Source organism: Scleropages formosus, chromosome 4 (genome assembly GCF_900964775.1).
Source record: "Scleropages formosus chromosome 4, fSclFor1.1, whole genome shotgun sequence".
Classification (NCBI taxonomy): Eukaryota; Metazoa; Chordata; class Actinopteri; order Osteoglossiformes; family Osteoglossidae; genus Scleropages; species Scleropages formosus.
The window spans coordinates 13,250,977-13,278,818 of record NC_041809.1 but is presented as its reverse complement, the minus strand read 5'-3'; the positions used below and the strand labels follow the sequence as shown (position 1 = coordinate 13,278,818).

At 43.3% G+C, this 27,842-nt stretch overlaps 1 protein-coding gene across 4 annotated transcripts in view; it reads left to right on the top strand.

The window, feature by feature from the left end:
* LOC108932836 (protein bicaudal C homolog 1-like) overlaps positions 1–27,842 on the top strand; it is a 111,266-nt gene that overhangs the window by 10,788 nt on the left and 72,636 nt on the right. For all 4 annotated transcript variants that reach the window (XM_029250857.1, XM_029250856.1, XM_029250855.1 and 1 more), the window contains exon 2: positions 27,661–27,704. In XM_029250857.1, coding sequence (XP_029106690.1) covers positions 27,661–27,704 — 44 coding nt within the window. The remainder of the gene's footprint in view (positions 1–27,660; positions 27,705–27,842) is intronic.

Sequence of the window (27,842 nt, the reverse complement as noted above, 5' to 3'; positions counted from 1 at the left end):
GCCCACCTAAAATCGAAGGTGTTACACTTTAATCTTTGCCAAAAGAGTGAGAAGCAGGAAGACTCTTGACTTTATACACCTTATGCTTCTATATTCTTGTTGAGCCTCATAGTGACGATTTTAGCTGGAGACATCAGTAGTTAGCATTTGCTATGCTTCACCTCACTCAGATAATTCTGTTACAATTAGCTGGCTGGTGTTGTAAGTACAGCATTGTATCCCTGTGGCATCCCTGTGTCACATTTGGGAGGAAGGTACAATAAATGTATCATAATGACCCACGCAACTGAAGGGCACTCCCTTCCAGAAGGAACAGAAATCCATCCATCCATCCATCTTCCTCCACTTATCCAGGACCGGGTCGCAGGGGCAGTAGTTCAAGCAGAGCCCTCCAGACTTCCCTCTCCCCGCACACCTCCTCCAGCTCCTCTGGGGGAACCCCAAGGCATTCCCAGGCCAGCTGTGAGACGTAGTCTCTCCAAAATGTCCTGGGTCTGCCCCGAGGCCTCCTCCCAGTGGGACATGCCCGGAACACCTCACCAGGGAGGCGTCCAGGAGGCATCCGAACAGGTGCCCGAACCACCTCAACTGGCTCCTCTCGATGCGGAGAAGCAGCGGCTCTACTCCGAGCTCCTCCCGGGTGACTGAGCTCCTCACCCTATCCCTAAGGGTGCGCCCAGCCACTCCGCGGAGGAAACTCATTTCTGCCACTTGTATCCGCGATCTCATTCTTTCGCTCATGATCCAAAGTTCATGACCATAGGTGAGGGTAGGAACGTAGATAGACCGGTAAATTGAGAGCTTCGCCTTACGACTCAGCTCCTTCTTCACCACAACAGACCGGTACAATGACCGCATTACTGCGGACACCGCACTGATCCGTCCGTCAACCTGCCGCTCCATTTTTCCCTCACTTGTGAACAAGACCCCGAGACACTTAAACTCCTCCACTTGAGGGAGCAACTCCCCCCTAACCTGGAGGGGGCAATCCACCTTTTTCCGACTGAGAACCATGGCCTCGGATTTGGAGATGCTGATTTTCATCCCCGCCGCTTCGCATTCGGCTGCAAACCTCTCCAGTGCACGCTGTAAGTCTTGATTTGATGAAGCCAACAGGACCATATCATCCGCAAAAAGCAGAGACGAGATCCTGCGGCCACCAAAACAGACACCCTCCGTTTCCTGGCTGCGCCTAGAAATTCTGTCCATGAAAATAATGAACAGAATTGGTGACAAAGGGCAGCCCTGGCGGAGTCCAACATGCACCAGGAACAGGTCTGACTTATTGCCAGCAATGCGAACCAAGCTCCTGCTCCGGTCATACAGGGAATGAACAGCCCATAGCAGCGAGCCCCGAACCCCATAATCCCGAAGTACCTCCCACAGGATGCCACGAGGGACATGGTCGAATGCCTTCTCCAGGTCCACAAAACACATATGAACTGGTTGGGCAAACTCCCATGAACCCTCCAACACCCTAGTGAGGGTATAGAGCTGGTCCAGTGTTCCACGGCCAGGGCGAAAACCGCATTGCTCCTCCTGAATCCGAGGTTCGACTATCGGTCGGATTCTCCTCTCCAGTACCCTGGCATAGACTTTCCCAGGGAGGCTAAGGAGTGTGATCCCCTTGTAGCGCCACCCTCCATTTCGCCTAATTATGAGGGTGGTGCCCTGGGTTCTATTCCAATAGAAAACCCAAACTCCGGTATTTCAACAGCAAATTTAATAAATTCTCCAGACCCCCATAGAAATATTCAAAGTTATTAACCCCAAATTGGAAATCCCCTCAAAACAAATGCAAACATAAATAAAACAACCGAACAGAAAACACACGTACACTCAATATCTTACAACAAGCACGAATAACCTTGGTGCTACACACTTTTAAATACTCCGGAGTATTTAACACACGTAAAAACCCCTCGTTGCAGGCCTGGACGCAGCTCGTGTCCGTTGAGACCCGAATTATGGGTCGCTTCACTCTTGCGAGCAAAAGAGGAAAAAAAAACCCACAGTTTACCTTATCCCCGTCCACTCGCGTTCGGGGCGGATGAAAACCCCAGCGATGCCCGAGGAACTTCGCGCGTTACCGGTAGCACGAAGCGCTATCGGGTTCTCCTCAGTCCTCCTCCGTCACACCGGCGTAGCAGTTCGACGAGACGGGCTGAGCCTGAAAGCTTGTCGCCTTAACTGTCTCATCGGACCACGAGGACACCACAGAAACTAAACTCTCGCCAACACAATCCAACTGCAGAGAAGTGATATTTTCTCTCTGGTTACTCGTCCAGCAACCAGAAAAATATTGCCTCCTGACACTCTGGAGCGCTCTTTCGAACACCTCCGTCTCACACTCTCCTCCGCACGCTCTCCTCTCTCTCGACCCCTCTAGAAAAGTCTCGAAACTTTTCCCATTCCTTTCATCCCCCCTGTTCTCTCATTGGTTCGGCAACAAACTGAACCCCCCAATCAACTCACAGTGCGTGCAAAACTAGCACAACGTGTAGGTTGCACCTGTCCCAACAAATGGTGGTAGAGCTTCAACCAAACTAGGACTCCAATTAATGAAGCTTTATTTAAACCTTCAAAATTAAACACGCAACCTAGTAGCGCTACAGGGCTACACCCTATAGTGGAAACACAATCTCCGGTCCCCCTTCGTAAAAAGAGGGACCACCACCCTGGTCTTCCAGTCCAGAGGCACCATTCCCAAGCTCCATGCAATGCTACAGAGGCATGTCAGCCAAGACAGCCCCACAACATCCAGAGACTTGAGAAACTCGGGGTGGATCTCATCCACCTCCGGAGCCTTGCCACCGAGGAGTTTTTTGACTACCTCAGCAACTTCAGCCAGGGTAATGGACGAGTCCCCCTCTGAGTCCCCAGCCTCAGCTTCCTCTACGGGAGGTGTGTCGGAGGGATTGAGGAGATCCTCAAAGTACTCCTTCCACCGCCCGAGGACATCCTCAGTTGAGGTCAGCAGCGGACCACGTCTACTGTAAACAGTGTTGGCGGAACACTGCTTCCCCCTTCTGAGTCGCCGGATGGTTTGCCAGAGTCTCTTTGAGGCTGACCGAAAGTCTTCTTCCATTTCCTCACCAAACTCCTCCCAGGCCCGAGTTTTTGCTGCGGCGACTGCCAGAGCTGAGCTCCATCTGGCTCGCCAGTACCCGTCAGCTGCTTCAGGAGTCCCATGAGCCAGCCAGGCCTGATAGAACTCCTTCTTCAGCTTGACGGCATCCCTTACCTCCGGTGTCCACCACCGTGTTCGGGGATTGCTGCCGCGACACGCGCTGGAGACTTTATGACCACAGCTCCAAACTGCCGCCCCGACAATGGAGGTGTTGAACATAGTCCATTCGGACTCAATGTCTCCAGTCTCCCTCGGGACCTGGTTGAAGCTCTGTCGGAGGTGGGAGTTGAAGACTTCTCTGACAGGGGCCTCCACCAAACGTTCCCAACAGACCCTCACTATGCATTTGGGCCTGCCAGGTCTTTCCAGCTTTTTCCCCTGCCATCGAATCCAACTCACCACCAGGTGGTGATCAGTTGACAGCTCAGCCCCTCTCTTCACCCGAGTGTCCAAGACATATGGCCGAAGATCAGAAGAAACGACTACAAAGTCGATCATCGACCTCCGACCTAGGGTGTCCTGGTGCCAAGTGCACTGATGGACACCCTTATGCATGAACATGGTGTTTGTTATGGACAAACCGTGACTAGCACAGAAATCCAATAACAACTCACAACTCGGGTTCAGATTAGGGGAGCTGTTCCTCCCAATCACGCCCCTCTAGGTGTCACTGTCGCTGCCCACGTGGGTGTTAAAGTCCCCCAGTAGAACGACAGAGTCCCCAGTGGGAACGCTTTCCAGCATGCCCCCCAGAGACTCTAGAAAGATAAGATAAGATAACACTTTGTCTGTTTACACAGAAATTTGTCTTGCTTCACCAGCTCAGCAATCAGTTTACCTCAGACATCACACAAAACAATAAAAACCATTACATAAATACAAATCCACAGAAACAGCATGAATAAATATGCATTTGCATTTAGTGCAGGTATATCAATCAAAATCCAAACAATAAATGGGGTGTATCTGCTTGTGTGTGTGTGTGTGTGTGTGTGTGTGTGTGTGTGTAAATATGCGTGCGTAGGGTAGAAGGGGGGTTGACTCCTTGACCTGCTCTGTTGATTCAGTAATGTGATGGAATGAGGAATAAAAGAATGTTTGTACTTATTCCTCTTACAGTCTGGCACCCTAAAACGCCTCCCAGAGGGCAGAAGCTGAAACTCCTCATGTAGAACATGGGAATGGTCTGTACTGATCTTCTCTGCCAATTTCAGGGTATGCTTGGTACAACTGTCGAGGAAAGAATTTACTAAAGAATGACCCACCATCTTTGAGCAAATGTTCAGCAGTCTTAAAATTCTGCTTTTCAGGTTGACTGAGAGGCCACAGAGCCAAACCGGGCTTCCGTATAGCAGAATGCTGCGAATTGTGGAACAAAAGAATAAATAAACAATCTCCTTGCTGACACCAAAACATCTGAGCCTCCTCAGAAAGTAGATTCTCTGTTGGACCTTGTTACATTTGTAATCCACATGACATGACCAAGATATGGCATTATCCACATACACTCCCAGATATTTAAAAGTTGAGGACTGCTTTATAGGTTTGTTGTGAATGGTGACTGGGACTGGTGTGAACTGAGGGAATCCAAAAAAGATTTCCTCTGTTTTGATGGGATTTAAAATAAGGGCATTTTGGGTACACCATTGGGCCACTGTGTTCACACTGTCAAAATAGGAGTCTGGCTTCTCCCCCTTGGTCATCAGTGCTACCAATACTGTGTCATCAGAAAATTTGATGAGATAATGATTAGGTGTACTGATGACACAAGCATTGGTGTAAATAGTAAATAACAGTGGTGAACTGACACAACCCTGAGGAGCGCCAGTGCTTCTTATACGCAAGGGGGAGTATGTGTTATTAATTTTAACCAGCTGATGTCTGTTAGTGAGAAAAGAACTGTACCAATGAATGAGACATGAATTTATCCCCAACTGCTGCATTTTGGAGAGCAACAAGTCTGGTTTGATTGTATTAAATACCGAAGAAAAATGGATAAACAATACTCTAGCATAGGGTTTGCTTTTTGGTGTATCCAAATGCTTTAAAACAAGATGCATGAGGGTGGCTACTGCATCTTCAGTGCTGCGCTCGCACTTCTAAGCAAACTGGTAAGGGTCTAATTTTCCCTGAATAGACTGAGAGAGTAAATGGGAGATGATTTTTTCCAGAGATTTCATCAGTACAGAAGTAAGAGCTACAGGTCGATAACCATTACACTCTTGAGGACATTTTTTCTTAGGAAGTGGTATTACATGGGAAGTTTTCCAGGCTGTGGGGACCGTGTGTGTATCCAGCAATTGCTGGAAAATGGGCTGCCACACAGGGGCGAGCTCCTCCCTGTAGTTCTTCAAAACAGAGGCAATGATGTTGTCGGGGCCGGTGGACATACGTTCATTAAGATTTCTAAATGCGTTGGCCACCTGTCCTGCTGAGATTTTCACTCTATCATCAGGCCTTATAAGTACTGATCTCAGCACATCACTGCAACTCTCTACCGTCCCAGAGGTCTCAAACCTGCTGAAAAAAGTATTCAGCTCTACAGCAGAGGCCACCTCGTCATTTGTTACCAACGACTTCTGTTGTTTGCTGGGCATACCTGCCATGCTTTTCATGGTCTCCCACATTTTTCTGGGATTATTAGCCTTCAAAGACTCTTCGAGATATCTCTTATGAATATCCTTTGCTTTCCTAATTTTATTTCTCACCTCCTTGTCCCTCTTTTTCAGCTCCAGTTTGTCCTTATTTTTAAAGGCTATTTTCCTCTGATATATTATACATTTTATATCTTTAGTTATGTAGAATTTGTTATTAGGGTACACCTTAATTGTTTTTATAGGAATAATAGGCTCAACACAAAAATTAATGTAGTCAGTTGTAACTGAGCATGCTGAGTCCAAAGTGCCCTCCCTCAGCACCTCCCAGTCAGTACAGTCAAAACAGGCTCCCAAAGCCTCTTTGCTGTCCTGTGTCCAGTGCCTTACCACCCTTTTCAAAGGTTTATTGCTTTTTAGTTTGGTCCGATAAGTTGGAATAACATGCACCACATTATGATCAGAATTGGCTATTGGGGGTTTGCTTCTAGATTGGTTGGCATTACTAATGTTTATGTAACATTTGTTCAGTATGTTATCCTTCCTTGTTCCGCATGCTACAACCTGTTGAAATCCTGGCACAGTTTTCTCCAGGTTGCAGGTGTTAAAATCACCAAGGACAATGGTGGGAGCATCGGGAAACTGTAGTTGTAAATTGAACACACTGTCCGCTTGAAGCAGCAGCCCGATGCACTTTGCCACTTGGTGGAACATAAACAACAAACAGCAGGATGCAACCAAATCCCAGAGGGAGGTAAAATGGTCTCAACCCAATACCCAGCAGTTCAAAGTCATTATTACATAATAGCAGTTTAACAGAATATTGACGACACCACCGCTCATTTATGTAAACACATCCCCCCCCGGCTTTTTCCTGAATTTTCATTCCTGTCTGCTCGTACAAGTGAAAAGTCGTTTATACCAAAAAGAGAGTCCGGGGCAGCCGCTTGCAGCCAAGTTTCAGTAAAACAGAGGAGGGCAGCTTCTCGAAATTCAAAAGCATACCTCGCATATGTCCTTATCTCTTCCATTTTATTCTGAATGGAGTGCAGGTTAGCCAGGATTATAGCAGGTAGTGCCGGTCTGGATCCCCGTGACCGGAGTCTCCTCCTGATTCCTTCCCGTCTCCCGCGCTTTCTCCTCCGGGCTGTTGATCTGCTGGTGTCACCACAACCGAAAGCCATCGACCTGGTCTGCGTCTCAATCTGTCCTGCTGGTTGTTTCAGATCATTCCGAATGTTGTCCAGTAGTCTGGGTGCCGCTTGGTCTATCAGTCCCATGGGGATCCGGAGAGCCAGGAGTGTGTTTGGACTATAACTAATCGCACTATGCCGGCGCTCCATATTGGCAACGTCACACATGCCCAGCGTTTACACAAACAAACACAGTCCGAAGAGCAGTATAACTATCACAAAACAAAGGAATAAAGGACACACCAACACACCAGATGCATTGCTATTAGAGCAGGTAAGCGAGTCGCCAGCTGAGCAGTGCCATCAAAAAGGCTGGGTACTCTGCACTGCCGCTAGGCGCATAAGCACAAAAGACAGTGAGAGACCGTTCCCTGACCCGAAGGCGCAGGGAGACGACCCTCTCATTCACCGGGGTAGACTCCAACACATGATGGCTGAACTGGGGGGCTATTAATAAGCCCACCTGCCGCCTCTCACCCTGGGCAACACCAGAATAGTGGAGAGTCCACCCTTGGTCGAGAAGAGTGGTTCCAGAACCCAAGCTGTGAGTGGAAGTGAGCCCAACTATATCTAGATAGTATCTCTCAACCTCCTGCACTAGCTCAGGCTCCTTCCCTGCCAGTGAGGTGACATTCCAAGTCCCAAAAGCCAGAATTGGCGCCCGATGTTTGAGTCAGCCGGGCACTCGGCCACGACCACTGCCCAAATCACAACACACCGGCCCCTTACGGCCTCTTTGGCAGGTGGTGAGCCCACCAAAGAGCGGCTCCACATCTTGGCTTTGGGCTGAGCCCGGCCAGGCCCCGTGGGCATAGACCTGGCCACCAGGTGCTCGCATGCGAGCCCCCCCCCAGGCCTGGCTCCAGGGTGGGGCCCTGGTGACCCCATACCAGGTGGGGTGAACGAGAACCTTGATTTAATGGTCATCATAAGGGGGTTTTGAACCGCGCTTTGTCTCGTCTGTCACCCAGGACCTGTTTGCCGTGGGAGACCTTACCACGGGCATATAGCCCCAGGCAACATAGCTCCTGAGATCATTCAGGCACTCAAACCCCTCCACCACGTTAAGGTGGCAGTTAAGGAACAGAAATTGATTATAAATAATTGATGTAAACAAGGAAACCCATGCAGACACAGGGAGAATATGCACACTCCACACAGATTGAGTGGGGATCAAACCCACATCCTTTCTCACCACTCAGTCGCTGTGAGACAGCAACGCTACTCACTGTGCCACCATGCCACCCATGTATAAGTAGTGTGTCTAGCAGTGTAAGTCACCTTGGTGGGTAAGGTGTGTGGGCTGGTAACACTACATAATATCCGTTGTAAGTCACTTTGGAGAAAAGCGTCTACTAAATAAATAAATGTAAATAGTTTGGGATCAAAGGAAGAGCACTAAGATGGTTTAAGTCTTACCTATCTGACAGATCCTATCACGTATTCCGGCAGAGCTCCCACTCTTCTCCTCTGCCTCTCTCACCCAGTGTCCCGCAGGGCTCGGTACTGGGTCCTCTTCTCTTCTTGATCTACACCTCCTCCCTCGGCCTGGACATAGCCTTCCACGGATTCAAATACCACTGCTACGCTGATGATACCAAGGTTTTCCTCTCCTTTCCACCTGGAGCATCAGAAATTTCTGCACGCATTGCTGCCTGTCTGTCAGACATTTCTGCATGGATGTCTGAGCACCACTTCCAACTCAACGTCTCCATAACAGAGATTCTTCACCTCCCAGCTGGCCTGTCCTCCTGTCACGATCTATCGATCAAACTGGACAACCCACTTGTTTTGCTTACCTTCTCGGCTAAAAGTCTGGGAGTGATGATTGACTTAACTATATCTTTCTCTCAGCACATTGAAGCCACAACCCGGAGCGGTCATTACCTCACGACTGACTCTGCCCAACTACTTGTCCAGGTCATGGTGGCATCCCGTCTGGACTAGCACAACTCTCTCTTGTGTGGCCTTCCTGCTACTACCATAAAACCTCTACTGCTGATACAAAATACTGCTTCACGAGTTATGTTTGATTTGCCAAAGCCAGTTGCCATGTATTTCCTCTCCTCGTTTCTCTGCACTGGCTTCTTATAACTGCCCGGATCAAATTTAAGACCCTGGTTATTGCCTACAAATGCATCAATAGAACTGGTCCTAGCTATTTACAAGACTTGATCAGCCACTACACCCCAACCAGACCCCTTTGCTCATCTAGATGCTTGGTGGTCCCGAGCATGAAAGTTAAAGCATGGAGGTTCTCGGTTCTGGCTCCACTGTGATGGAATGACCTCCCCTCTCACTCATAACTGCTGAAACTCTGTCCACATTTAAAAAGGGTGCGAAAACTCACCTCTTCCAGACTCACTTCGCCCATGATCTCTCAAGCTCATCTATGATGTAAATGTTCATGCACCATAACTTTATGATCATACCCAGATAAGCCTTTACACAGTCACTACTCCTGCATTGTGCATAAATGTTTGTGTACCTTTAAAAAAAGAATTGTAAGAAGGTGATCAGGAATAGTCTATTCTCAGTTTTATGCACCTAGTTGTGCGATGAACATTGGTGCATAAAGTGGAAACAAAGTTTACTTAAGAATCACATGTCTGCAACTGTGTCTCTATTTCTCCTAATGTAATGCACAAATTGTATTTCTCTGAGATGTACGTCACTTTCGAGAAAAGTATCTGCTAAATGAATAAATGTACATGTAAATGTAAATACAGGCAGGCCCTGGATTACGAACGTCCGACTTATGTACAACCCGCAGTTACAAACCACCCCCCCCCGTAAAGCCTCCTATATTAAAAATTCGAGTTACATACACACACACTTTCAGAACCGCTCGTCCCATACGGGGTCGCGGGGAACCGGAGCCTACCCAGCAACACAGGGCGTAAGGCCGGAGGGGGAGAGGACACACCCAGGATGGGACGCCAGTCTATCGCAAGGCACCCCAAGGACTCAAACCCCAGACCCACCGGAGAGCAGGACTGTGGTCCAACCCACTGCACCACCACACCCTCTGTGAGTTCTATACAATAATTCATAATACAAACAGGCACTACTTTGCGATGCACATCAAAGCATTGCGTGTTTGCAGTGGTTCGTCAGCTTGCGGGTGCGTGAGCTTGAGGTAAGACAAAGACTTAGTTCTTTTCAGTGGGACTGTGACGCTGACGTCCCAAATGTAAGCACCTGCCCGATATCAGAGCAGCAGTGAAGTCACACCTGCACACCCTAGTTGCAGAATCACATTTGAGAAACCTGTCTCTCCAGCTCTCTCGAGTGAACCCACGACAACCTACCCATCTTTCCAAGTCCCTCATGCTCCTCAGTCCCTCGTTCCCAGTCTTGATGTCCACGGCTCCTGACACTTACATCGCCTCCTCGACTATGACATCGGATTTACCCCAAGACCTACGTTTGTGCATAGACCGACCCATGCCTGTCCCCGACCACGAATCTCGCCTGCTCTCTTTTGTACTGACAGTAAAGATCCTGCAATTGGCTCTACTCACCTACCTCAGTCTCCTACCCGCTCAGTATGACACGGACCACGTTGCTGTTAACAGTGTCTTGTGTGTGTTATTGTATTTAGCTTTAAATTTTTTTTTTACCCTCATAATCAGGGCACGAAAACATAAATGTGATATTTTTATCATAGAAAGGTACACTATATACTATATATTAAAACAAACATTTGACTAACTGATGTTAGATCCTTGCGTAACTGTTCCAATTTACACATAAATTTGACTTAATGACAGACTTAGGAATGGGTTAGGGTTAGGGTTAGGGTTATTATTAGTTGTAAATTCTCACGCAGTGACACACTAAAGGAGTGCTGACCTAAAGGATAAGACAAATAAGCACATAAGATAGTTGACTATGTACTAGAATAATACATTATTCATACAGTTATTAGAGCTATAAGTACTGGCCACAGAGGAAAGGAACAAAAAACTCCAAACAGAAAGTCAATGGAGAAAACAAACCTCTGGGGGACCAAGTGCCAGTGGCTGCCCACTCCTCCTGGGCATTCTAGATTAAAAAAGACTTTCAAGTCAATTTACAACTAATAATAACATTAAAGCTGAGTGTTAACTTGATGTTCCAGTTCACATAGGCGCATCTCATCCATCATGGCAGGCGGTCATCAGCTTCATTCAGAATGGGGTGCTGGCCTCCTTGCATCTTATTATAGGAAATCAATCCTCAAGAAGAAAGAAATTGTTAGTAAATGATGACTGAATGAGATTAGAGAGGTTTCTAGAGATTTGCCAATTCCCAAATTTTGGACCAAGAGATGGTTAAAAGGCCCATGAAGTGATTTAATGGTTAATCAGACAGAAGGAAAATGTAAAGAAAGCCATATGCATTGCATAATAATAACAACCCTTACATTTATTAATTTTTCTCCAAAGCAACTTCCAATGAACACTATGTAGTAATATCAGCCCACACACCTTATTCACCCAAGGTGACTTATGGTGCTAGATACACTACTTACAGTGAGTCACTCATCCATACACCAGTGAAACATACTTTCTGTCAGTTTCCCACACACACTGTGAGTCATTTTAGAGTCACCAGTCCACCTGAACAGCAGGTCTTTGAAAGGAAATCCCATACAGACATGGAGGAACATGCAAACTCCATACAGACTGAGCAGGAATTGAACTCACGTCCTCTCATACCACCCAAGAACTGTGAGACAGCAGCACAACGCACTGTGCTCCCCTTAATAATAATAATAGTAATAATAATAATAATAGTAATAATAACAATAATAATAATAATAATAATAATAATAATAATAAATTAATAAAAAAATAATAATTAAAATAAAAATTTTTAATATACACTTGTTCATAAAGTGCCTTTAAAAGCTGTGTCTCAATGGCTTACCAGAAGCCAGTGCTGGAATTGTGAATTAGGTGTGATGCGGTCACTTGCAGAAGGCCCAGTTATTCTAGCTGCCAGCTGTGAACATAGCTTGTTCAAAGTGGGTTTTGATGAACTGCTAAAAAGCATATTGCAACAGGCATTTCTAGAGAAGACAGATGTGTTCATTAGCTTTTTTGCAACAGAAAAAGGTAACATGGGAGAGTATGGCAATGGTTCTCTGGTGAAAAAAACTAGGTTTTATCAATATTTTGCAAATCTGTATTAAAGGTGAAGCAATGACCACCTAGAACCCCTAATACTATTACATGGCACACCCCATAGTTCTCCACTCTTTCTCCAAGCAGCACCAGTCCAACTGGTTCTTTGTCTTACTATAAATTGGCTCTGAAGAGAAATGTGATTTTTGCCAGTTATCGCTAACACAAGGGGAATATGCAAACTCCTCACAGGGATCAAACTCATGTCTAATCACACAGCTGAAGTATTGTGGTGCACCACTTTTGGTATTAAACAGTCAATGTGATTAAGACATGAAACGTTTAAATAAAAAGAGGTGTTTTAAAAGAGATATTTTAGTTTCAACAACTCCAAGTAGAAAGTAATTCTGATTCAGTCAATCATTGATTATCATTAACTGCTTGTCTAAGACATGGTCACAATGGTTAGGTACCTACCTCTGAAACACATGTCTCAGATTGTGGAGGAAACCTTCATGATCATAGAGAGAACATACAAACTCCACCAGATATCCACCCATGGAAACTTAGGCAGCAACGATGCCTCCTGGGTAGTTCTGGTGTTGTAGACCAATATGGTGGTACTAAATGGCAGTGTGCATTTTGGTGACCTTGGTTCTATAAAACAAGAAGGGTAATTAAGATATTTATCAATAAAAACATTGGCGCAGCAGAGAGCATAGTGGTTTGAGGCATCATCTTGCAGTTGAAAGACCTGGGTTTGAATCCCAGGAGTAGTATGCTTGAATAAGGTTCTTAGTCTGAATTGCTCAAATTAAAATTCTCCAGCTGTTTAAGTAGCTCAGTGTACTAACATTTAAAGTTGTTTTTTTTTTTTTTTTTTTTTTTTTTTAGAAAAGTATCAGTTAAAGAAATACATTCAAAACAAAAATAATGCTCCCTAGAAAGAGTTTAACAATAAGGTTGATTTGTTTCGGTTTGAAATTACAAGACATGTTGTTTTGAGTTTGTATGTTATTTAAAAAAAAAAAAAAAAAAAAAGGGGTGGAATTTTAAGTCATTTTAGATGGTGAGGGAAAGAACATTGTTAAGGACACAAGCTGTACCTCTTATGAAACAAGTTTGTGTTTTCAGTTTTTCTATGTAGCAGTTAGGACAGCATGGTGACACAGCGTTTCCTGTCTAGACACAGGTTTTAATCCACCTCAATCTGTGTGGAGTTTACACGTTCTTCCCATGTTCGTGTGGGATTCCTGCAGGTCCAAAAATGTGTTTCAGGCGAATTGGATAATCTAAATTTCCCTTAGCCTGTGAATGAGTGTTTATTACATTTCTCTGTTGTATAAATGGGTGGTAGGAAGATTATACTGTACTTACCAGAGCAAGTCACTTAGCTGTTTACTAGCTGATGATGCCAAAGGATATGGAATTGAATTACCATTCCTTGCTGTTATGTATTTCATCAGAAATTCCTTCAGTAAAAACCCCTGCCATATACATAGAGAGAATACTGCAAGTCACAAAGCAAATAATTTTTTTGTCTTAACCACTCAGCCTGCAGGGTGTAACAATATTCCTTTTTTTCTTAATTTTTTTTCTTAAATGCAGAACTGCTATTTTGCAAAACACTATTATACTGGGACTTGAACCCTCAATCTCATGGACACAAAATCAGTTCTTCAAACACTGCTCTATAATTCACTTCATCTCAGCTTCAACAAAAGACAGTGATTCTGTCTTCATATTTTCAGCTTGTTTTTTTGTGGTGAATATTTGGGTTATACATACCTAGGAAATGCAATTTACTATTGTTGAAAAGGGGCTGTTTGCCAGTGTCTGGTTTTGTCCACAAGCTGGACTCAATGATTTGTGAAGAATGTTTTCAAACGAGAGGAGTGCGGTGCGGTGCGGTGCGGTGCGGTGGGTTGGACCGGCTCCTGTTCCCCGATGGGCCTGGGGTTCGAGTCCCGCTTGGGGTGCCTTGTGACGGACTGGCGTCCCGTCCTGGGTGTGTCCTCTCCGGCCTTACGCCCTGTGTTGCTGGGTAGGCTCCGGTTCCCTGTGACCCCCGTATGGGACAAGCGGTTCTGAAAATGTGTGTGTGTGTTTTCAGATGGTGGGCAAAACCACTTGAACTGATGCCTGTAATTTCTGTTATAAGCAGTCAAAGTACTCTTTTCTCCTTGAAAACTGTCCTCATATTTATACATTTAACAACATAAACTGAGATTTAGTACTGTTAAGAGGGATACCCCATCACATGTTGACATTGTCTGACATAGGAGGTATCCTTCAATGTAAAGCTGAAGCACTGTTAGGCACCAGTGTTCTGCAACCATGCTGCTAATCTCATAGTATATATTTTAATTTAAAAAAAATCCTTTCTTGATTTCTTGAAAATTGATGTTTCAGTTCTTTCATACCACAGAACTTTTGCTACAATAAGCATTTTTCTTGACATGAATGAAGAGGCTTTTATACACATCACAATTTTTGCTGGAAAGGTTTACTTAAGAGACTTCTCTTTTAGCCCGAAGATGATTTTTAAATGAAAGACTATTAAGGGAATGTTTTGGTAGGATGGAGAGGCATCCTTGACATTCCTGGTTCTTAAATCGTCCTGTGCCTGCCTCACTTACCCCTGTCATCTGCTTTGAGGGCTGTCCTCTAAATAAAAAGACCCTTCAGCTCACTTTTCGTCAGGCTTTATAATTACGGAAGCCACATATAGTCCTGGTAGGTATGGTATCTAACAGAACCATGCTCTTTGTCATTAGCTACTAACCCCAAACACCTTTGACTAGTCAACACTTTGCCACCATCCAAGAGTCCCTTACAGTTCCCACAAAGGTTACATTATCCATTAGTCACTTATGCAAATTAAAAATATTTACAATTCAGTGTTTGTTCTGGGGGCGCAGTGGCGCAGTGGGTTGGACCTGGTCCTGCTCTTCAGTGGGTCTGGGGTTCGAGTCCCGCTTGGGGTGCCTTGTGACGGACTGGCGTCCCGTCCTGGGTGTGTCCCTTCCCCCTCTGGCTTTACGCCCTGTGTTACCGGGTAGGCTCCGGTTCCCCGTGACCCTGTATGGGACAAGCGGTTCTGAAAATGTGTGTGTGTTTGTGTTTGTTCCTGCTACGAGGGGGCGTGGGACTCTACAGTACATTTGACAAAAAAACTCTGTTGAACATTTTACTGTTGGCATACTTCCATAATCTCTGTGTGAACAGTTGGTAATTTTTATCAGAGACCTACTGACCAAAGTGTGAAAAGTGTTTCAGAGGCTGTAAAAGACTGACTTTTCAGGAGTTCATTCACATCCTTTCAGACATGCTTACTTCTTTTCGCTGCATTAAATGTTAGAAATGATTATTATGCATTGAATATTTAACCATGGATCACTGTGACTGATATAACCATCTAGGAAAGAAATGTTCCGGAAACAATTAATTTTTTACAAGAAAGAGAAACTAGTATCGCAACCATATTTAAGTTTAAGAAATTATTCACTCAAGTTTCACACATTTTTAACGGCTCAGAATAGATTACCAGAACACGAAAAGTGTCTGGTACCACACACTGTCCAACTTGACAGGTAAAATTTCTCCATTCATCAATTCCGCCTGTTGGCGCAGCCATCTCTGTGTTAGAGAAGTGGTAAATTAATTATACTTAACGGAGGTAACAAAGTACACGCTTACACCATCAGTTTTCTTAAACCGGAAGAGAAGAACATTTATTTACATACGTGCTTCATCAGAACACATCACATACAAAGGTCATGTGATCGATACTTCACCAAGAGGAGAGCACACTGAATAGAACCTCCAACACCCCCACTTGCTCTCATTCTCTACAGGCCTATTTACAATATAACACACAGTTACATCCCTGTATCAACAACATTTATGCCCCAAACATAAAGCTTTCAAACTTTTCTTTCTTATACTTTGTCATTGGTTTATTCATCACATCTGCAACCATTTCTGTTGTTGGACAGTACTCAATTGTTATTTTACCATCACTGATTGCTGATCGAATAAAGTGGTACCTAACGTCAACGTGTTTACATCTTTGTCGACAAACAGGGTTTTTGGAAAGAGCAATTGCACCTTGGTTATCCTCAAAGATTTTTACCGGTGCATACTGACATCCACTTTCCAGTCCATTCATCAGCTGTACAAGGTACAGACTTTCTTGCGTGGTCGCAGCCAGTGCCATATATTCCGCTTCGCATGTTGACAAAACAACTGTAGGCTGCTTCTTTGACTTCCAGGAAATGAGGGGACCATTTTTGGTTAGACTAAAACAGTATCCAGTCGTACTTCGTCTGTAATTTGGATCTAATGCCCAGTCAGCATCGCTGTATGCTGTAAGTTTCAGCTTCTCGTTACTCTTCTTGTACGTCAGTTCTTGGTTTAGTGTACCTTTCAAATACCTCATCACATGCTTCATTGTACACCAGTGTTGCTCATTTGGTTTTGACATAGATTGAGACAGTTTACTGACAACCCAACTAAGATCTGGTCTAGTACATGTCATTAGATAAATCAGACTACCTACTGCTTCACGATACTTTGTGTGGTTTACAGAGTTTCCATCACCGTTATACTCTAGCTTTTGTTCACATGGGGTCGACCTGGACTTACAATTTGATGTTGAACCTTTCCAGTATTTTTAAGATGTACCCTTTTTGATTCATTTTCACAACTCCATCCATTTGCTCAAAATCAATGCCTAGGAAATGTTTCAATTTACCAAGGCCTTTCATCTTGAATTTAGCTGTCAGCATCCTTTTCACATCATTTAGTAACTCGTTGGTACTAGAAGCAATAATCAGATCATCAACCCAGATTATCAGCATCACTCTCTCTTTTTCAGTTTGTTTGCTGTAGACACAAGAGTCTGCAGGGTTTTGCATAAAGTTATTTTCACTCAGGTAATCATGCAGTACCTTATTCCAGTTTCTACCTGACTGTTTCAGACCATACGATGACTTGTTCAGTTTACAGACAAGTTTCTCACCACTATCTGATTTTACCTCAAAACCTTCTGGCTGTTCCACATAGATCTCACAATCAATTGGAGCATGTAAGTAAGCCGTCTTCACATCCATCTGATGTAGAACAAGGTCATACTGTGCTGCCATTTGCATCAAAACACTAACTGATGTGATATCCCTTAGCAACATATCTAGCCTTATACATTTCACTGTTATCTGCATTGTTCTTGATTGCATAGACCCATCTACCCCCCCACTGCATGTTTGCCTTCGGGTAGAGCCATCAATGTAAAGTTCCATTTTCTGTTAGAGAATCCATCTCTTCTTCCATGGCTTTAATCCAGACCTGTGATTAGGTTGAACTCATGGCTTCCTTGAAGGTTTGTGGTACATTACACATTCTGTAACAGTAGTTAATAGTAGTAAGTATCTGATCATCATCTTCAATATCAGTTACGTAGTCAGATAAGTATTGGGGAGCTTTCTTGTTCCTTTTGGGGTTGCTTCTATTCTGAATATTTTCAGTCTGATCATCATTTTGACGATCTGTTTCATCTCCACTATCATGAGACTTCCCTGAACTCTGTTCAGTGATGTTTGTTGTTACCTTAGATGGCAAAAACTTCCCCCATAAACATCCTCATCTGGTATTTGTGGGTCAGTTTGAGTTTGCTGCTCGACAGCACATTTCTTGAAGAATTTGACAAGCCTGTGTTTAAGGACTTTTCCAGTGTCTGTGTAATAAACTAGGTATGAAGGGCTATTCTTGTCATACCCAACAAATATTCCCTTCTCACAACGTGAATCTAGCTTCTTTTTGTCATGTTTGTATGCATAACACATTGATCCAAAAACTCTCATCTTTGAAAGATCCGGTTTTCTTCCTGTCAGCATGTAGTATGGAGTCTGCTTCACTCTGTTATTAATGCATCTGTTGCGAATTACTGCAGCAGTCATCACAGCAGAAGTCCATAACTCTTTTGGTAATTTACTCTCAATGAGCATGCATCTGGCCATTTCAAACAATGTTCGCCAACTTCTTTCAGCAGTACCGTTTTGGTGGGGTGAATATGGTGCAGAGGTCTCATGTTTAATGCGATTTTTGCTTGGCAATGACCGAAAATCTGTTGCTGTGAATTCAGTGCCATTATCTGACCTAATACAGTAACATAAGGAGCAGTGTTTGCTAGGAATTTTTCCATAGCCTTTACAGTGTCACTTTTAGCTTTCAGGAAGTAAACAAATATTGTCCCTGAGAAATCATCAACAAATACAAGTGCATACCTGTGACCGTCTTTAGCCTCTGGTTGAATAGGACCAGCCAAGTCTGTGTGTAGAAGTTCAAGTGGGACTTTGGCACGTGCATCGGGTTCTCTGTTCCTGCTTTGCACAAATTTGCCTTGTGTGCAGACTTCACAGTTCAGTTTGGACTTGTCAATCTTTCCTTTGATTTCCATTCCTTCCACAATATCTGGCAACTTGGAAACATCATCATAGTTGCAGTGGCCAAGGATTTCGTGCCAAGTTTGAATATTGTAACAGCCGTTACAATAATCTCCTCCCCTATCTATAGTGTTTAGATAGTACAGTCTATTATACTCTTTTATTTCAAATGTCGTGCCATCCTTGTGAATGAGCTCGTCATGTCCTTGTCGAAAATGAACAGAAGCCCCGTTGGCAGTCGCTGCTTTAACAGAGAATATGTCTTGTGGATATGAAGGAATGTACAGTGCTTTCTTTAGCGTTGTGCTCACTTGCTTACCTTCACTGTCAATCAAACATATCTCCGCGTCACCTCTCTTCAGCGCAAGGCCACTTGCTCTTGTCCCGTCCGCAAGCTCAATGAAATGTTTGCCCGTTTGGAAAGTATCGTCAAATTTCTTAAACTTTCCGATGTCAGTAATTATGTCTGATGTTGCTCCCGTGTCAACCATTAGCCCTTTATGTTTCAGCCCGTCTAGTTGATAATCACACGTTTTGAAGACAAATGCAAGTTTATCTGCGTCCTCTTCATCTGTCACTTGTTTTACGTTCTCTTCTTTTGCGTCTGCAAGATGCGTCTTTGTGTGTTGAGCTTTTGCAATAGCTACACCACTGTGTTTGACTTTTACAACATTCATTTGGACATCTCCGGGCTTTATGTCCTTTTTGACAGCAACTATAACATGTAATATCAGGGTCTGCGTTTCTCTCTCTCCCTCTTATCTCAGAAGCTGCACCACTTGCTTTCATAACGTTGTCGTCATTTGACCTAGCATACTTTTCAGTGTTTTCAAAACTTCTGAGCTTTGTCTTAAATTCTGCAAAAGTCATATTTTCATCACTCTGTGTTACATGAACTGCGAATGGTTTAAACAATTCTGGCAAACCTTTAAGAATTATTGCAATCAACAGTCCATCACTGAGCGTCTCCTCAGCATTCCTCAGAGCTGTAATGGCCGTTTCTGCCCAAATAATGTAATCTGTAACACTTTCATTTGCGTTTTTCTGAAGGGATGTTAATTCTGTGTACAGGTTAGTAATTTGCGGCTTCCCTTTACCTGCATAGTAGCCCCTCAGTATCTGCAGCGCCCTTCTTCCGTCATCTGAGGCTTCTCTCATTACAAGGGAAAAACTTTTATCATCCAAAAACTGAATCAATTCTGCATAGGCTTCTTCATTTTTATCAGTGTCGTCAATCTCGTCTTCGTCCGTGCTCTTTCTATCGCTCGATGTGGGGACTTTCAATATGGTCTCTTTCAGTCTCAGCAAACGCAAGTGCCCCAAAAACTTTGTCTCCCAAAGTTCGTAATTCTTTTCATCTCCGTCGAAACACAGTCTACTCAGTCTATTACCAACTTCGCTCCTGGGCCCATAACCTGTTGGCGCAGCCATCTCTGTGTTAGAGAAGTGGTAAAATAATTATACTTAATGGAGGTAACAAAGAACACGCTTACACCATCGGTTTTCTTAAACCGGAAGAGAAGAACATTTATTTACATACGTGTTTCATCAGAACACATCACGTACAAAGGTCATGTGATCGATACTTCACCAAGAGGAGAGCACACTGAATAGAACCTCCAACACCGCCATTCCAAATCTTTATTCAATGAATAAAGATGCAACGAAAACCACGCAGGTGGTCGCTATGGGTCAGGTTTCACTCGATGGTATCAACAACAACAATACTCCAAAAAATCTTCAGACTAATATAAAGTACTCATGGCTTTCAGTATCTGCCATCTATGTCATATATTAAAATCATACTATAAAAAAACCAAATTACACACACATTGTCTGAAACCACTCGTCCCATACGGGGTTGCAGGGAGCTGGAGCCTAACCCAGCAACACAGGCTGTGAGGCTGGAGGGGGACAGGACGCACCCAGGGCGGGACGCCAGTCCATCGCAAAGCACCCCAAGTGGGACTTGAACCCCAGACCCACTGGAGAGCAGGACCTGGTCTATCCCACTGTGCCACCACCCCCCAAAACCAAATTAAATACTACAATAACTCATTATTAATAAACAACAACACTAAAAAGTATAAAACATCAGCAATACTAAAATTCAATAAAATCCTTCTAAAATCACATATTAAAATATCTTTCCAAGCAATAGTCTTCCTCCTCCCCAGCTCTCAGGTGACACCCCTAACTGAAACCTGAAAAACTGAACCTAGGATGGGACCCCACCCAGGACAAATCAATTACCAACACACCTGAATGATCTGGTCCCACTGGGAAGGAGGGGTAATCTTCTCTGCCTTTTTGTGGGGTGCCCATCAAAACAGGTACCTGCAGTGTACTACCGGTGACTGGTCCAGCCTCCCTTCTTTGTCTCTTCTTCCTCCTGGTCACCCATGAAAAGTTCAAGGACGCATCCACCTGACCAGGAGAGCACATAATCCTCTTTGGCCGGAGGCATTACAGTAGTGCTGGCCTATTGGGAACCGCCAACACTGGCCACTACATAACCATACCTTACCTTAGTCTCCACCACCTCTTCCGTCTCACCCCCAATGCCCGTTGATGATGGTGCTGCCTTCGGGCCATCCTGTGCCGATGCCGCACTGCCTGAGATGTCCCTCTCCTCCGCATTGGGAACAGCAGCGGGGACCTACGCAGTCCCTGGCCAGGTGGCCGGTCTCCAAACATCGCCGGCACCTCATGTCCTTATAGTTCTTCTCTGTGTACCCTCGGCCCCAATATAGATGACAGGAGGGAGGCTGCCTTTGATAAAACAGGTAGCCTGTGCTGCTGTAAATGTTAAAATATGCAGGAGGGTGGACAAAACCCTCCATCCTCGTAGGGACAGGGCAAAAACATTTCTGAAATTATCTTTGCCCATTCCAAAAGCCCAGCTCATCTTCCACATCTTTGTGTCCTCCAATGATATCAACAAACTCCTTCAAAAATATTTCCACAGCTGCTGCTGAAATAAAGGGGTCGAAGACATGGACCTTCACAATCCTCCAGTCTTTCCTCCAAAGAGGTTCCACGAAGTAGGAGTGCCAGATGGCATGATCACTGTTCTCCCTACATGTCTTCAAAATCTTCCAGTACTTGGTCAGCAGTGTGAGGTCGGAGAATGATGACGGTGCGATGAAGCTCCTGAAAGATAGCAACTTGCTTGGGAAACTTGCCATCATCCCCCCGGTTCCTCCACCGAAAGTAAATTGTTTTCTTCAAGGTGGCCTGCATCTCCGTAACTGTCATCCTCGCCATGGAAGTCATCATTTCTTCAGATCCTCAGACCTGTCGACATTGGCAGGAAAGCTGGACTAACTAATAAATCTACTAAAAATGAAAACTCTTTATCACCCTGTGGGGATAACGGACAAGCCACCCGAAACCCTGCACATTAGGCTCCACGGGCTACCCAAAAGTAAAATAAACTCCTAGCAGGGAGCAGAGCTTTGCCCCAGGAAAATTGCAGTCATGCCACACACAGTCCTCTATTAGGCTCCACTCTGCCTCTGCTAAAATCATCGGTACTACACTTTGATCTTAGTCAAAAGGCAGAGGAGCGATGGTGGCTTCCTTTTCCCACAGGAAGCTTCTAGACAAGTAGTAAAAGAACAAAACATCCACTCCTCTGATGTAATTGAAAACAAAATCCAGTTAATACTGTTGTATTTGTATGGTATTTATAAAAGTGGCATATTTATCACCTTCATCGGTAAAAGAAAGAAAATATTACTGGTATTACTGTAGGTCAATAAAATTATTTCAGTTTTTTTTTTTTTTTTTTTTTTTCCGTTTCTCCTGGTCAGGGTCGTATCAGCATGATAAGTAAATAAAGTTTTTACTTTAATTAACAAGAACTGTTGGCTTCCTTTTCTCACAAGGACCTATGGATTTTCCTTATAGTGCTTTATAAACGTAGGAAGTGTTGTATGTAATACCTTCATTGGTAAAAGAAAGAAAATACTGATATTACCGGTCAATGAAATTAGTTCAAACTTCTGTTTGACCTGGCGAAGGTCACATCAGTGTAACAACCAAGTAACATTTTTCTTTCAGTTAACACAAAGTGTTAGCTTCTTTTTTCCTCACAGGAAGCTTTTAGGCAAATAGTAAAGGAACAAAACATCCAATCCTCTGAAGAAACTGAAAAATAAATCAAAATAATAGTGTTGTATCTATCACTTTTATCAGTAAGAAAAAAAGAAAGTATTACTAGTTGATGAAATTAGTTTGGTTTCTTTTTGTTTTTCTTGGTCAGGATCATATCAGCATAACAACAAAATAAAGTTTTTTCTTCAATTAACATGAACGGGGAGCTTCCTTTTATCACAGAAACCTTCTAGACAAATGGTAAAAAGGCAAAACATCCATTCTTTTACTCCCCTTGAAGAAGAAATCCAGTTAATACCCTTAACGTTTCAATTAGGGTGGTTAAATGCATATGTTTCTTTTCTTAAGGGGGTGTGTCATATGCAAATTAAATAGAATTTGTATCCAATTGGAAATTGCTCAGTATACGCCTCTGGAAGTTATGAAATCAATAAGGACCTAGGGATTTTTCTTATACCGCTCTATAAATGTAGGAAATGTTGCATTAACACCTTTATTGGAAAAAGAGAAAATATTACTGGCATTAATGGTTGATGAAATTAGTTCAGGCTGTTGTTTTTCCTAGTGCAGACTGTATCCCTCCCTCCCTGCCTCCCTCTCTCATCCTTTGGAAGATTTATGACCTCCCTCCTTACATAGTCATGCTTTACCCCCGAGACGAGGTTGAAAAGGCCTCTCTGGATTGTGCGGGACAAGGGGTACTCCTGTGCAAGGTAGATCAATGTGGGGAGGATGTCCACCTTCAACGCCAGCATTTTTCCTATCAAGGAGAGAGACCTGGTCTTCCATAATCCCATTTTTCATCAGGGCTTTGGCCGAGTGTCCTTCCCAACTGACCCTGGCAGCATTTTCCGAAATGAGGTTGACACCAAACACTTTGAGAGGACCATAGCTTCAGGAAAAACCTCCCATGCAGTCCTCTCTATTTTTCCAGCTGCCTAAGTACTTGATAAGAGACTTGCCGAGGTTCAGCGCCTCACCAGAAGCATGCCTGAACCAGACCGACTGCCTGGCCAAGTGATTGGTCTAAGCAAAGGAACAATGTAGTGTTGTCCGCGTACTGGGCCAGCTTCACTATTTCGCCACCTTCCCCCAGCAGGAGCAGCCCGTTAATCTCTGGGTGGGTGCGAACAGTGGCTGCCAGTGGCTTGATGTGAAGTATTTAGAGGAACAAGGAGAGTGGATGCCCAGCCCTGCCTCACTCCGCTAAGCTGAAGCACCCACCACCCAAGGGAGTCATTGATGGTAACTTAGCCACTTACCTTGGTGTAAAGCGTATGTACCCACCTCAGGAAACTGGGGCCAAAGCACAGGGTGTCAAACAGAAAGCGGTGGTCTACTCGGTCAAATATTTTCTTCTGGTTCAGATTAAGCAGCACAAGGGGGACCTTTCAGTCCTCCACCCAGGTGTTTGCATCCTGAACCAGGTGCAAATTCCAGATCGGGGAAAGCCCAAGCAGCCTGCACGTCTGGTCGCGATGGACCAGGTCAGCCATTACTTCTTCAGGAGCTTGGTTAGGACCTATTTAACACGTTTATTCAAAAACAATTTGTCTTTTTAAAAGAAACTAGTACTACACTGGGGGGTGCGGTGGCACAGCAGATTTGGCCTGTGCCTGCTCTCTGGTGGGTCTGGGGTTGGAGTCCTGTTTGGGGTGCCTTGCGCCCTGTGTTGCTGGGTTAGGCTCTGGTTTGCCGCGACCCCGCTTGGGACAAGCGGTTTCAGCCTGTGCATGTGTGGTATTATACAAAGTACGGTGGTGTATGAAGTAGTGCTGTTGTTTCACAGTACCTGGGGGGTGCAAGAGAACATGAGTGCGATCCCAACAGTTTTTCCACAAGCGGAGTTTAAATGTTCTCCCCGTGTTTGCTTGTGTTTCATCTCATTATCCAAATGCGCATGTTTCAAGGGAATTGGTGAGTGTAAAACATATCAGAGCAACTCACTGGTTGTGCATCTAGGTTTGTAAGTCTCCTTGGGTGGAAAATGTGGGTTAAGTTCTGGAGAGTTCATTAGGAGAAAAATCATCACACACATCATCTGAACCACTTGTCCCATATGGGGTCACAGGGAACCGAAGCCTAACCCGGCAACACAGGGTGTAAGGCCGGAGGGGGAGGAGACACACCCAGGGTGGGACGCCAGTCCGTCGCAAGGCACCCCAAGCGGGACTTGAACCCCAGACCCACCAGAGAGCAGGACCCGGTCCAACCCACTGCACCACCGTGCCCCCAATTAGGAGAAAAATGTATAATAGAAAACACTGAAGTTATCAAACACCAATGCACTGTCCTCTACATACTGTAGCCTTAGTGGTTTGACAATCAGCTGAACTCCCAGCCCTCACACGACTCTGAAGACAAGTGTTTCTTAACTTTTGCCCACAGATTTAATGCTTTTAGGCGTGAAACTAAAGACAAAGAAATTAAGATACAAAATATCAATAACCCATATCCAAATAAATATACCAACCATAAAGCATCATAAATAGTCTAGTGTACAAAAGTAAATATGCATTATTTAAATTAATCCTTAAAGATTTCCTCTGATTTACAAAACATTATCAGAGAATTTCTATTCAGTATTTCTGTATGGTAACATCATCAATAAGTTAACATAACTACCCAAATTATAAAATCTCCTGACAAAATAGAGACTATAACATTAATAAAGTGAAACTGATGTGGAACATACAGACAATGCTGTTGCAGGGTTGAGAATAAAAAAGATTCGGAGAGATTAGGAGAGGGTGCACTGACAGTAACAACAGGACTACTTCCTACTTCCTGTCAGAGAGGAAGCATAAAAGTCTCGGTAATGCGTAAAATATAAAAGAAACCGCCAGTAGGTGGCACCAACTCACATTTTGCCTATTATTTATGAATATGATAAACAATTTACATTCAAACACCTTCAACAATTGTTCAAACTTCAAACTCAGGTAATCATAACTAATTTACCAATAACTCACTGTTACAGCACAACTAAATTCTCATAAAACCCTAATTTACACATATTTTAGAGCTTTCTTTCAAAAGCCTTCTACACAAATAGTAAAGGTGCAAAGTTTCCCACCATGACCATGTTCCTGAAATGTTAAGAAACTCATGCAGTTAATTGTCCTTAATTTTTCAGTTATGGTGGTTAATTGCATAAATACTTATTTTGTTTAGGAGATGTGTCATATGTGAAAATAAAAATAATTTATATTCAATCAATGATGCTTGATCTGCGTCAGGTACTGTGTCGATTGTGGTGCGGGCGTGGACGTGACATGCGTGATGTATGTCTCTGGTGGTATTCTTTTTTAAAATTGCTTCATTAACTTTCTCAGCTAATGAATCATTGTAATCCCTGTTAAGAATCTGAAGATTTTGTAACAGTAACTTTATGGCTGTTTACATTTAATAAATTATTTATCTGTTGCTTTTTCTAAAGCAACTTCCCATTTATACATCTGGGTTTTTTTTTTTCTTTGGTAAGAAGGGTTTTTCTTTTTTTTTTTTTTTTTGTCTCCCTCAATTTTCAGTTGGGAGTTTTTGTTCCTTTCATCCGTGGCCAGTAGGCATACTTATAGCTCTATAAAAGTACTATATTGTGATAGTTAGTACTCAGCTGTCTTCTTTGTTTCTTATCTGATGTATTTGTTTTTCTTGCTTTATGCCTGTGTTAAAGCGCTCTGTGTCACTGCGTGAGAAGAGCACTCTATAAAAATAAATTGAATTGAATATTACAGCAGGAGATGTGAGTTAAACTTGCAACCTCTGGATCCAAAGACAGCACCTCTACTCATTATGCTACCAGCTGTTGTGTTGCACTTCCCTGCTGTACTGCATAGACCATTAATTGACTGTAGATAGTGTGTTAAGCATTGTAAATTACCTTGGATGAAGAAGGGTGTCAGCTAAATATTTCATTGTATTCATCATGAGTTGCTTTGGAGAAGGGGGTAGCTGCTAGTGTAGTAGACTGAATTGTTGCCTTTGGGTCCGAAGGTCCCAAGTTTGAATTCCACCAACTCCTGTAGTACCTTTGATCAAGGTATTTCCAGGTTGTTTCAGAGAAAAGCCTCATCTAAATCAGTGAATTACTTACACACACACACACTGAAGAACACAATTGGGACCAGAGCAATCATGACATGACTATCAATCAAAATTTAATGCTAATGTCCCTTGATTTATTTATGGGTTCAGTGAAAGTCTTGGATAAAGCTATGCAATTATTGCAATTATTATATTCATTTCCATTTATTCATTTGTAGACACTTTTCTATTGCAACATGCAACTCAGAGTAGACAAATTGCATTTCACGAGTAAGGAATTTTAGACAAAGACACAATTAGTAAAGTATAGTTTTTCTTGAGGGCATTATACAAGTAGTTGCCTATAGTATTGAATCTGGTAAAAAAATCAAAAGATGATTGTGATAGACAGTGTAATGCAAATTTACATAGCTGTTATGAGATCTGGAGAGAAGTGGGTCCATAAGAGATATGTCTTTAGACTCTTCTTAAAAGATGCACTCAAATGGAAAGTGTATCTGTATTTTTAGGGTTTCTGTCTCATTTGAACTACATTAAAATTTAAAAACTATTAAATTTTTCTAACTAAACAATCAAAAAATAACTACGTTCCATGAACTCTGATTTTGAAAGAATCATTCCACAAATATGTGGAACATTCCAAGCCCATGGTAATGATTTTCCTGTAGTTTTTCCAGAGAAAAACATCATGCTTTCATAAGTTTAGGCACACAAAGAAGACAAATGTCGCATGCACTGCAGGTGTTTGATTGTACACTGTTGCAAATAAAGACTGAAACACTAAAAATATACCTCTTTAAATGAACCTTTGAAGGTTTAAATGAACCTCTTTAAAAATGAATCTTTTTAAATCAAAATGTTTCTGACATGAAAGAACACAAATCAGAAAATGTATCCACCAAGTGTAACATCTGTTAATGTTTCAGGACTTTGAAATTTTAAACTTCTTATACATTCTAGTAATTAGCTAGTATTTCATGCCTTGCTACAGTATTTATATAATGTTTATAATCTCCTTTGCAGCTGCCACAGAAGGGAAGGTCAATGGAGAAGGTTTCTTTCAAAAGGTAAGACTAAATCTTCATTTTTATCGAGGTAGATTTACTTCAAAATAACCACTGCTGTTAAAGTAATACCTGTACATCGAGCAAGTCTCATATAACCAAGGGTTGTGTTCCCTGTATCTTTACATACTTCAGTTTTGA